Raw genomic sequence first — 12,461 nt, forward strand, 5'->3', positions numbered from 1 at the left:
TAATTAATACAGAACTCTGACCGATTGTTGACCTTGGCATGGCGCGGTGACATGGAAGGGACAAAAGCGCACATCGCTGCAGGGGCTGGAACTGCTGCTGGTTCAGCCGTGAGAGAGACGGACACGACCGGGGGAATCGCCGGCTTCGGATAATTATGCTGCCGCTGCTGCAACGACAACTGAAGGCACCCGTCAACCGAAGGCTGTCATCATTTTGTGTTTGTTTGTCACTGGACGTTGAGAAATGTGGAATGGCGCGTTCGGAAATGGGTCAGGTTTGCGTAGTGGAGGTGGGGGCGGTGGCGGGTACGTGCCAGCGCAGGGCTGGGAATTCGTTCCCTGCTCCCGGGAGGAAAGAGAACGAGAGAGGGGCAGGGGGAAGAGTCGCAGCCCGCTCAGGACCTTCTCCTCCCCGCCCACAGTCACTCAGTTCTACGAACAGTCTCATTGTGGAACTGTTGGATCATCACTGGAGCTTCCTCGGGGGCGAGTTCGGGCGCATGGGCCAGGGACTCATCACTCTCGCCTGAAAAAGAAATTTGAGGGCTTAAAGAAACGCCACGGACAGGATAAGGAAGAATGGATACGAGAGAAGGAGATACTTTTAAGACAAGTTGCTGAGATACAAGTAGGCCTAACTGAAATAAGTGCACGCGTACACAGGGAGATATTTTATTCTGTGCTTTAGATTATACATCTGGTTCACTACTTGTTGAACTGCGTTTTGTTTTAGATACGATTTTTTGAATGTTTCTGAATGTATTTATTGTGGGTCACCAACTACAGCTAACTCTGTGTTGTTGTACAGATTCCCAGGATGGGGAGAACAGAAGGATGAATGTTGCTGTATAGATTCCCAGGGTGGGGAGAACAGAAGGATGATTGTTGCTGTATTGATTCCCAGGGTGGGGAGAACAGAAGGATGATTGTTGCTGTATTGATTCCCAGGGTGGGGAGAACAGAAGGATGATTGTTGCTGTATTGATTCTCAGGGTGGGGAGAACAGAAGGATGATTGTTGCTGTATTGATTATCAGGGTGGGGAGAACAGAAGGATGATTGTTGCTGTATTGATTATCAGGGTGGGGAGAACAGAAGGATGATTGTTGCTGTATTGATTCTCAGGGTGGGGAGAACAGAAGGATGATTGTTGCTGTATTGATTATCAGGGTGGGGAGAACAGAAGGATGAATGTTGCTCTGTGTTGCTGTATTGATTCTCAGGGTGGGGAGAACAGAAGGATGATTGTTGCTGTATTGATTATCAGGGTGGGGAGAACAGAAGGATGATTGTTGCTCTGTGCTGTATTGATTCTCAGGGTGGGGAGAACAGAAGGATGATTGTTGCTGTATTGATTATCAGGGTGGGGAGAACAGAAGGATGATTGTTGCTCTGTGTTGTTGTATTGATTCTCAGGGTGGGGAGAACAGAAGGATGAATGTTGCTCTGTGCTGTATTGATTCTCAGGGTGGGGAGAACAGAAGGATGATTGTTGCTGTATTGATTCTCAGGGTGGGGAGAACAGAAGGATGATTGTTGCTCTGTGTTGTTGTATTGATTCTCAGGGTGGGGAGAACAGAAGGATGAATGTTGCTGTATTGATTCTCAGGGTGGGGAGAACAGAAGGATGAATGTTGCTCTGTGTTGTATTGATTCTCAGGGTGGGGAGAACAGAAGGATGATTGTTGCTCTATGTTGTATTGATTCTCAGGGTGGGGAGAACAGAAGGATGATTGTTGCTCTGTGTTGTATTGATTCTCAGGGTGGGGAGAACAGAAGGATGATTGTTGCTCTGTGCTGCTGTATTGATTCTCAGGGTGGGGAGAACAGAAGGATGATTGTTGCTCTGTGTTGCTGTATTGATTCTCAGGGTGGGGAGAACAGAAGGATGAATGTTGCTGTATTGATTCTCAGGGTGGGGAGAACAGAAGGATGATTGTTGCTCTGTGTTGCTGTATTGATTCTCAGGGTGGGGAGAACAGAAGGATGATTGTTGCTCTGTGTTATTGTATTGATTCTCAGGGTGGGGAGAACAGAAGGATGATTGTTGCTCTGTGTTGCTGTATTGATTCTCAGGGTGGGGAGAACAGAAGGATGATTGTTGCTCTGTGTTGTTGTATTGATTCTCAGGATGGGGAGAACAGAAGGATGATTGTTGCTCTGTGTTGCTGTATTGATTCTCAGGGTGGGGAGAACAGAAGGATGATTGTTGCTCTGTGTTGTTGTATTGATTCTCAGGGTGGGGAGAACAGAAGGATGATTGTTGCTCTGTGTTGCTGTATTGATTCTCAGGGTGGGGAGAACAGAAGGATGAATGTTGCTGTATTGATTCTCAGGGTGGGGAGAACAGAAGGATGAATGTTGCTCTGTGTTGTATTGATTCTCAGGGTGGGGAGAACAGAAGGATGATTGTTGCTGTATTGATTCTCAGGGTGGGGAGAACAGAAGGATGAATGTTGCTCTGTGTTGTATTGATTCTCAGGGTGGGGAGAACAGAAGGATGATTGTTGCTCTGTGTTGTATTGATTCTCAGGGTGGGGAGAACAGAAGGATGATTGTTGCTGTATTGATTCTCAGGGTGGGGAGAACAGAAGGATGAATGTTGCTCTGTGTTGCTGTATTGATTCTCAGGGTGGAGAGAACTGAAGGATGATTGTTGCTCTGTGTTGCTGTATTGATTCTCAGGGTGGGGAGAACAGAAGGATGAATGTTGCTGTATTGATTCTCAGGGTGGGGAGAACAGAAGGATGATTGTTGCTCTGTGTTGCTGTATTGATTCTCAGGGTGGGGAGAACAGAAGGATGATTGTTGCTCTGTGTTGCTGTATTGATTCTCAGGGTGGGGAGAACAGAAGGATGATTGTTGCTGTATTGATTCCCAGGATGGGGAGAACAGAAGGATGAATGTTGCTGTATTGATTCTCAGGGTGGGGAGAACAGAAGGATGATTGTTGCTCTGTGTTGCTGTATTGATTCTCAGGGTGGGGAGAACAGAAGGATGATTGTTGCTGTATTGATTCTCAGGGTGGGGAGAACAGAAGGATGATTGTTGCTCTGTGTTGCTGTATTGATTCTCAGGGTGGGGAGAACAGAAGGATGATTGTTGCTGTATTGATTCTCAGGGTGGGGAGAACAGAAGGATGATTGTTGCTCTGTGTTGCTGTATTGATTCTCAGGGTGGGGAGAACAGAAGGATTTTGTTGGATCTGAAGGCAGTAGTGGAGGAGGTGCAGCTAGAGGTGAAGAGAGAGGAGTCTAAGAGGAGTCAACTACAGCTGCAGCACACTAAGGACACGGGAGCATGGGAACTGGAGAGAGCTGAGCTGAAATGCAGAATCGCACAGGTAGGAATACAACACTAAAATATACAATATTATACTACACTATACTATACAATATGATACAACACTATACTATACAACACCACACTATACTATACAATATGATACAACACTACACTATACTATACAATATGATACTATACTATACTATAGAATATGATACTATACTATACTATACTATACAATATGATACAACACTACACTATACTATACAATATGATACTATACTATACTATACAATATGATACAACACTACACTATACTATACAATATGATACTATACTATACTATAGAATATGATACTATACTATACTATACTATACAATATGATACAACACTACACTATACTACACAATATGATACATCACTATACTATACAATATCATACAATACTATACGATACAATATGATACTATACTATACTATACTATACAATATGATACAACACTGTACTATACAATATGATACAACACTATACTATACAATATGATACAATACTATACTATACTATACTATTCTGTACTATACTATACAATATGATACAATACTATACTATACAATATGATACAACACTATACTATACAATATCATACAATACTACACTATTCAATATGATACAACACTACACTATACGATACAATATGATACAATACTATACTATACTATACTATACAATATGATACAACACAATAGAATGCAATAGAATGGATTGGAATGCCTACTTCATCAAATCGATCATATTGATTAGGTATTTGTATTTTCTCTTTGTGCATGGTCCTTTGAAAACATGGCATCACTATCCATTAGACAGTATTCCATTACTTAGTCTCAGGGGGCTGGTCTGAGACCCTGGTTGTTGCTAGTGCCACCCTTGTTGCTAAGTCTTCCTGGCTCACAGCCAAATCCTGGTCCTGATTAGACAGAAGCTTTGCACTGTGACAGAGAGAGGCTTTAGGGTGTGTTCCTAATGGCACCCTATTCCCTACGTAGTGCACTGCTTTTCACCAGGGCCCATAGGGTTTTGGTCAAATGTAGTGCACTACATAGGGAATAGGGTGTTATGTGGGACTCTGATTTTAGTGTCTGCAGTCATACACACATTTGGCCGTCAAAAGCTTTCCAATCCAAGATGGCGTAGCAGTGCGTTCGTGTACTATGTGTGTGTCCGTGTAAATAGCCTGTTTTTTGTATTTTTTTGTATTTTTCGTACATATTTCCCTATCACACTTATCATCCTTCTACTAAATATACTTTCCTGCAACCCGCCTCACTCAATGTGGAACGGATTCTATTATTGACTTACCTTTTATCTAGAATCTCCAGTTGAAACTAGCTAGCCAGCTAACTAGCTACTTGCTATTAGCCACCGTTAGCGGTTTTCATCCAGAACATCGGATTTTCTGCCGGAATAATTGAATCACTGGACATTAACACCGGATCGCAACTAGCTAGCCGCAACCGAATGGATGTTGCTGTTGGCTAATCACCACTGCCCCCGAAGCAAGCACCAGTTAGCCTTGAGCTAGCCTTGAGCCAGGCCCATATCCCGGCTATCTACCTCTCTGTCTACCGGACGGGAGTAGCCAGCTAACTAGCTACTTGCTATTAGCCACCGTTAGCGGTTTTTCACCATTGTCCGTGGCCTGCACTACCTACCAGCCAGCTCTAGCCTGGACTATTATCAGCCAGTCTGCACTGTCTGCACAGCGCGTTATCGACACAGAACATATCAGTTTTTCTGCCGGAATCACTGAATCACTGGACCTTTAACTCCGGATCATCGCAACTAGCTAGCTGCAACCAAATGGATGTTGTTGTTGGCTAATCAGCCTTGAGCTAGCCTCGAGTCAGGCCCATCTCTTGGATATCTACCTCTCTGTCAACTGGACGGGACCTCCTAGAGTCGACACGGAGCCCCGCCGATCCATCACGACTGGTCTGCCGACGTAATCGTCTGTGGTTTCAACAGGCTTCCCGTTGCGACGACCACGAAGATCCATCTGCTAGCCCCAGCCCGCTAGCACACGCAAACAACAGCCGTGCTTCCTGCTAGCCAGTGCTGTAGCACCAACTAGATGCCCTCAATCTCACACAAATTATCAAGGAACCTACCAGGTACAACCCTAAATCCGTAAACATGGGCACCCTCATAGATATCATCCTGACTAACTTACCCTCTAAATACACCTCCGCTGTCTTCAACCAGGATCTCAGCGATCACAGCCTTATTGCCTGCGTCCGTAACGGGTCCGCGGTCAAACGACCACCACTCATCACTGTCAAACGCTACCTAAAACACTTTAGCGAGCAGGCCTTCCTAATTGACCTGGCCCAGGTATCCTGGATGGATATCGATCTCATTCCGTCAGTAGAGGATGCCTGGTGTTCTTTAAAAGTGCTTTCCTCTCAATCTTAAATAAGCATGCCCCATTCAATCAATTCAGAACTAAGAACAGATATAGCCCCTGGTTCTCCTCAGACTTGACTGCCCTTGACCAGCACAAAAACATCCTGTGGCGTACTGCATTAGCATCGAATAGCCCCCGCAATATGCAACTTTTCAGGGAAATTAGGAACCAATATACACAAGCGGTTAGGAAAGCAAAGGCTAGCTTTTTCAAACAGAAATTTGCATCCTGTAGCACTAACTCCAAAAAGTTTTGGGACACTGTAAAGTCCATGGAGAATAAGAGCACCTCCTCCCAGCTGCCCACTGCACTGAGGCTAGGAAACACTATCACCACCGATAAATCTACAATAATCGAGAATTTCAACAAGCATTTTGCTACGGCTGGCCATGCTTTCCACCTGGCTACCACTACCCCGGTCACCAGCTCTGCACCCTCCGCTGCAACTTGCCCATGCCCCCCCCCGCTTCTCCTTCACACAAATTCAGACAGCTGATGTTCTGAAAGAGCTGCAAAATCTGGACTCCTACAAATCATCTGGGCTAGACAATCTGGACCCTTTCATTCTAAAATTAGCAGCCGAAATTGTTGCAACCCCTATTACTAGCCTGTTCAACCTCTCTTTCGTAACGTCTGAGATCCCCAGAGATTGGAAAGCTGCCACGGTCATCCCCCTCTTCAAAGGGGGTGACACTCTAGATCCAAACTGTTACAGACCTATATCCATCCTGCCCTGCCTTTCGAAAGTTTTTGAAAGCCAAGTTAACAAACCGATCACCGACCATTTCGAATCCCACCGTACCTTCTCCGCTATGCAATCCGGTTTCCGAGCTGGTCATGGGTGCACTTCAGCCACGCTCAAGGTCCTAAACGATATTATAACCACGATCGATAATAGACAGTACTGTGCAGCCGTCTTCATCGATCTGGCCAAGGCTTTCGACTCTGTCAACCACTGCATTCTTATTGGCAGACTAAATAGCCTTGGTTTCTCAAATGACTGCCTCGCCTGGTTCACCAACTACTTCTCAGATAGAGTTCAATGTGTCAAATCGGAGGGGCTGTTGTCTGGACCTATGGCAGTCTCTATGGGGGTGCCAAAGGTTTCAATTCTTGGGCCGACTCTTTTCTCTGTGTATATCAATGATGTCGCTCTTGCTGCTGGTGATTCTCAGATCCACCTCTACGCAGACGACACCATTTTGTATACATCTGGCCCTTCATTGGACACTGTGTTAACAAACCTCAAAACGAGCTTCAATGCCATACAACACTCCTTCCGTAGCCTCCAACTGCTCTTAAACACTAGTAAAACTAAATGCATGCTCTTCAATCGAACGCTGCTGGCACCCGCCCACCCGACTAGAATCACTACTCTCGACGGGTCTGACCTAGAGTATGTGGACAACTACAAATACCTAGGTGTCTGGTTAGACTGTAAACTCTCCTTCCAGACTCACATTAAGAATCTCCAATCCAAAGTTACATCTAGAATCGGCTTCCTATTTCGCAACAAAGCCTCCTTCACTCATGCTGCCAAACATGCCCTCGTAAAACTGACTATCCTACCGATCCTTGACTTCGGCGATGTCATTTACAAAATAGCCTCCAACACTCTACTCAGCAAATTGGATGTAGTCTATCACAGTGCCATCCGTTTTGTCACCAAAGCCCCATATACTACCCACCACTGTGACCTGTACGCTCTTGTTGGCTGGCCCTCACTACATATTCGTCGCCAAACCCACTGGCTCCAGGCCATCTATAAATCACTGCTAGGCAAATCCCCACCTTATCTTAGCTCATTGGTCACCATAGCAACACCCACCCGTAGTATGCGCTCCAGCAGGTATATCGCACTGGTCATCCCCAAAGCCAACACCTCCTTTGGCTGCCATTCCTTCCAGTTCTCTGCTGCCAATGACTGGAACGAACTGCAAAAATCTCTGAAGCTGGAGACTCTTATCTCCCTCACTAACTTTAAGCATCAGTTATCAGAGCACCTTACCGATCACTGCACCTGTACACAGCCCATCTGAAATTAGCCCACCCAACTACCTCATCCCCATATTGTTATTTATTTTGCTAATTTGCACCCCAGTATCTCTATTTGCACATCATCTCTTGCACATCTATCATTCCAGTGTTAATACTAATTGTAATTATTTTGCACTATGGCCTATTTATTGCCTTACCTCCATAACTTGCTACATTTGCACACACTGTATATATATTTTCTATTTTCTGTTGTATTTTTGACTTTATGTTTTGTTTTACCCCATATGTAACTCTGTGTTGTTGTTTTTATCGCACTGCTTTGCTTTATCTTGGCCAGGTCGCAGTTGTAAATGAGAACTTGTTCTCAACTGGCTTCTTACCTGGTTAAATAAAGGTAAAATAAATAAAAATTAAAAAACAGAGGGAGTGTTTCAGAGCACCTGAGAACAACAGGTGAAGGCCTGAAGACCTCTTGAAAGGAAAAATACCTTTTAATACAGGTGCAGGCTGAGCATGGCATAGCGACATAGCAGCACCATGTTTTATAATAAGGCATTTCAAAGTATGTGCACACACACACACACACACACACAAACAAACACACACACACACACACACTACAGCTGCACATCTCCCTCTATATCTCTCTGTGTCAGTACTGTAGGACACAGTCAGCCATCTCCCTCTATATCTCTCTGTGTCAGTACTGTAGGACACAGTCAGCCATCTTTCAGAGGCCTGTAATGTGGCGAGAAGAGTCATGCTGGCATCACATGGTGGCAGTGAGACTCAGTGGATACACAGACTGTGATCTGTAAATGGGATCTGTGAACGTGTGACCAATCAATTGGATGAGGGGATTTAGGTCTGAAGAGAGACAGACGGACAGACAGACAGAGGGACAGACAGACAGAGGGACAGACAGACAGAGGGACAGACAGACAGAGGGACAGACAGACAGACAGAGGGACAGACAGACAGAGGGACAGACATAGGCCTAAAGACATGCAAGACAATGGACAGACAGAGTGTGGAAAACCCCCAGTCTGGGAAAGTACACAGCTTTTCTCTAAGCGTTCATGTAAACAGGGGATAGATATGGACTCATAATAAACAGACCTTTCATTTAAACAAAGTAACACAACATCTGACTTCGATAGGTCTGGAAATAAAGCATGACTGAAGCATACAAACTGAATGTGTGTGTACACGCAGCGTGTGTGTGCGTGTGTGCGTGCGTGCGTGTGCGTGTGATAGTGATCGTGTGTGTGTGTGTGTGAAGCATGTACTGTGTGCCCCTGTGCTGTATCACCTACTAACTCATTCTGTCAGGATTCCATGTTGGTCTAGCACTAAGAATATAAACATTACAGGACACTGTGTTCACTAACTATTTATGAAGAGGAACTCTGTCCAAAGGTAGAAGTGTTCCAGCTTCTAGAATTCACTTGTTGTTCCCCCAGAGTTCTGATGGTTCTGTGTGAGTCCACATAACAGTGTTCTGTATTGATGATTTGCCAATACCACATCAGGAATGTTGGTTTGGCATACCCTGGTGATGTGCAGGGAGGGGTTAGCTCCATTGTAAAACGCTGTTTTCTCCACTCAGCCACATCCTGCTGCCACAGTTGAGTTTATACACAGTCTGTGGTTGCGTCCCAAATGTCACCCTAGTCCCTATGGGCTCTGGTCAAAAGTAGTGCGCTACGTAGGGAATATGGTGCCAGGCTACCAGGGTTTACCACCAAGCATCCTGGGGCCGAGCCGGATATTTGCAGGCATATTTCAGATATATTCCTGGCATATTTCAAGCATATCTGCAGGCATATTTCTCCACATACTGTAGGTTTTTCTCAAGCAGAGACATCTCACTCGACCTTCCAGCCCCACCCCTCCCTGTGGAATGGATGTGACCTTCCAGCCCCACCCCTCCCTGTGGAATGGATGTGACATTGTAAAGCTGTACAGCATCGGCTGGTTGGTTGAGTCACCTATTAATAGAGGGAGGACACGGTGACACTGTCACCTTTACACACACACACACACACACACACACACACACACACACACACACACACACACACATACACACACACACACACACACACACACACACACATACACACACACACACACACACACACACACATACACATACACATACACACACACACACACACACACATACACACACACACACACACACACACACACACACACACACACACATACACACACACACACACACATACACACACACACACACACACACACTGTCCAGTCCTACAGGAGCAGGAGATGGCTGCTACGGTGTGTTTATTGTCTGTCTGCCAGCCTGCCTCCGTGTTTTACTGTCTGTCTGCCAGCCTGCCTCCGTGTTTTACTGTCTGTCTGCCAGCCTGCCTCCGTGTTTTACTGTCTGTCTGCCAGCCTGCCTCCGTGTTTTACTGTCTGTCTGCCAGCCAGACTGCCTCCGTGTTTTACTGTCTGTCTGCCAGCCTGCCTCCGTGTTTTACTGTCTGTCTGCCAGCCTGCCTCCGTGTTTTACTGTCTGTCTGCCAGCCTGCCTCCGTGTTTTACTGTCTGTCTGCCAGCCTGCCTCCGTGTTTTACTGTCTGTCTGCCAGCCAGACTGCCTCTGTGTTTTACTGTCTGTCTGCCAGCCTGCCTCCGTATTTTACTGTCTGTCTGCCAGCCTGCCTCCGTGTTTTACTGTCTGTCTGCCAGCCTGCCTCCGTGTTTTACTGTCTGTCTGCCAGCCAGACTGCCTCTGTGTTTTACTGTCTGTCTGCCAGCCTGCCTCCGTATTTTACCGTCTGTCTGCCAGCCTGCCTCTGTGTTTTACTGTCTGTCTGCCAGCCTGCCTCTGTGTTTTACTGTCTGTCTGCCAGCCTGCCTCTGTGGAAAACTGTAAGACTCTAGTCAACTTTTGTTGATACAGGTCCTCCTGGAATATACATATCTCACTGCCAAGAAGAGCATCAGCCTCCATCTCAATCTGTTTCAGGGCTTTCTTTACCCTCCTTGTTATAGAAGTAGCACTCTCTCAGTGTATTTATGTTCATGTTTGGTTAGCTCCAGTCATCCTGCCACTGCAATTACACAGGGCGTTCAAATGGCACACTATTCTCTATATAGTGCACTATAGCCCCTGGTCAAAAGTAATGCACTATATCGGGAATAGGGTGCCATTTGGGACACAGACAGAGGGACTAGACAGACAGGGAGAAACACAGTGTTCTCTTCATACTCCATAACTTCATGGCCCTTAGCCACGGGACCACCAGTACTGCGTAACTTCATGGCCCTTAGCCACGGGCCCTGGTCAAAAGTAGTTGACTATATAGGGAATAGGATGCTATTTGGGATGCAGTCTATGTCTACTTACTACACAGAGAGGCGTTGTCCTGGTCTCATTCCAGCTCCTCAGCCAGCATAGGTTCTCTAAGGGGTATATTGACCACACAGAGAAAGAGAGGACTGATTCCCTCTTAACCCAAACCACTCACAGTCAACAGAACTAAACATCCCTTTATCTGTTAGTATCAAAACACCAGCGCTCCTGCATTGGCCATACAGCAGATGTTTCTGTCTGAAAAGGCAGTCGTCTCGATTTATGGCCATTTAACTCACCTTTTCAACAACTACTCTGTAGATAGGTCCAGAGAGAGACAGCTGTAGATAGCTGTAGATAGGTCCAGAGAGAGACAGAAAGTTAGGACCACAGACAGGAAAGGAGGCAGCTGTGATATCCTCTCAAATGATGAGAGAGAGAGAGGGGGGAGAGAGGGGGGAGAGAGGGAGGAAAGGTTGACAATAAACTCCTTTGAGTTATGCCACAGGATGTTATGATCTTTCAATCCCCTCCAACCGTTCTCTGAATTCTCCCTCTCCTCTCCTCTCCTCTCCTCCGGGTTCTCTCCTCTCCTCCCTCTGGTCCTTCTCTCCTCTCCTCTCTCTGGTTTTTCTCTCCTCTCCTCTCTCTGGTCCTCCTCTCCTCTCCTCTCGCTGGTCCTTCTCTCCTCTCCTCTCTCTGGTTCTTCTCTCCTCTCTCTGGTCCTTCTCTCCTCTCCTCCCTCTGGTTTCTCTCCTCTCCTCTCTCTGGTCCTTCTCTCCTCCCTCTGGTCCTTCTCTCCTCTCCCCTCTCTGGTCCTTCTCTCCTTTCCTCTCTCGTCCTTCTCTCCTCTCCTCTCCTCTCTCTGGGTTCTCTCCTCTCCTCTCTCTGGTCCTTCTCTCCTCTCCTCTCTCTGGTTCTTCTCTCCTCTCCTCTCTCTGGTCCTTCTCTCCTCTCTCTGGTTCTCCTCTCCTCTCCTCTCTCTGGTCCTTCTCTCCTCTCCTCTCTCTGGTCCTTCTCTCCTCTCCTCTCTCTGGTCCTTCTCTCCTCTCTCTGGGTCTTCTCTCCTCTCTCTGGGTCTTCTCTCCTCTCTCTGGTTCTCCTCTCCTCTCCTCTCTCTGGTCCTTCTCTCCTCTCCTCTCTCTGGTCCTTCTCTCCTCTCTCTGGGTCTTCTCTCCTCTCCTTTCCTCTCTCTGGTACTTCTCTCCTCTCCTCTCTCTGGTCCTTCTCTCCTCTCCTCTCTCTGGTCCTTCTCTCCTCTCCCCCCTCTGGGTTCTCTCCTCTCCTCCCTCTGGTCCTCCTCTCCCTCTATCCCTCTTCCTGACACTCCCTGACATTCTCTCCCACCTCTAACATTTTCTTTGTATTCTCTTGCCTGCCCTC

At 46.4% G+C, this 12,461-nt stretch overlaps 1 protein-coding gene across 1 annotated transcript; it reads left to right on the plus strand.

Moving 5' to 3' along the window:
• Nucleotides 1–244: 244 nt before the first annotated feature.
• On the plus strand, nucleotides 245–3,342 carry mtcl3a (MTCL family member 3a; the record flags this gene model as incomplete). Its single annotated transcript, XM_084191897.1, has 2 exons — nucleotides 245–628; nucleotides 3,175–3,342. Coding segments are annotated over 2 exons (552 nt in total), but the record flags the coding sequence as incomplete, so codon positions are not given.
• Between the last annotated feature and the right edge of the window lie 9,119 nt (nucleotides 3,343–12,461).

Source organism: Coregonus lavaretus (genome assembly GCF_964263955.1).
Source record: "Coregonus lavaretus genome assembly, contig: HAP1_SCAFFOLD_4241, whole genome shotgun sequence".
NCBI classification, from domain to species: Eukaryota; Metazoa; Chordata; class Actinopteri; order Salmoniformes; family Salmonidae; genus Coregonus; species Coregonus lavaretus.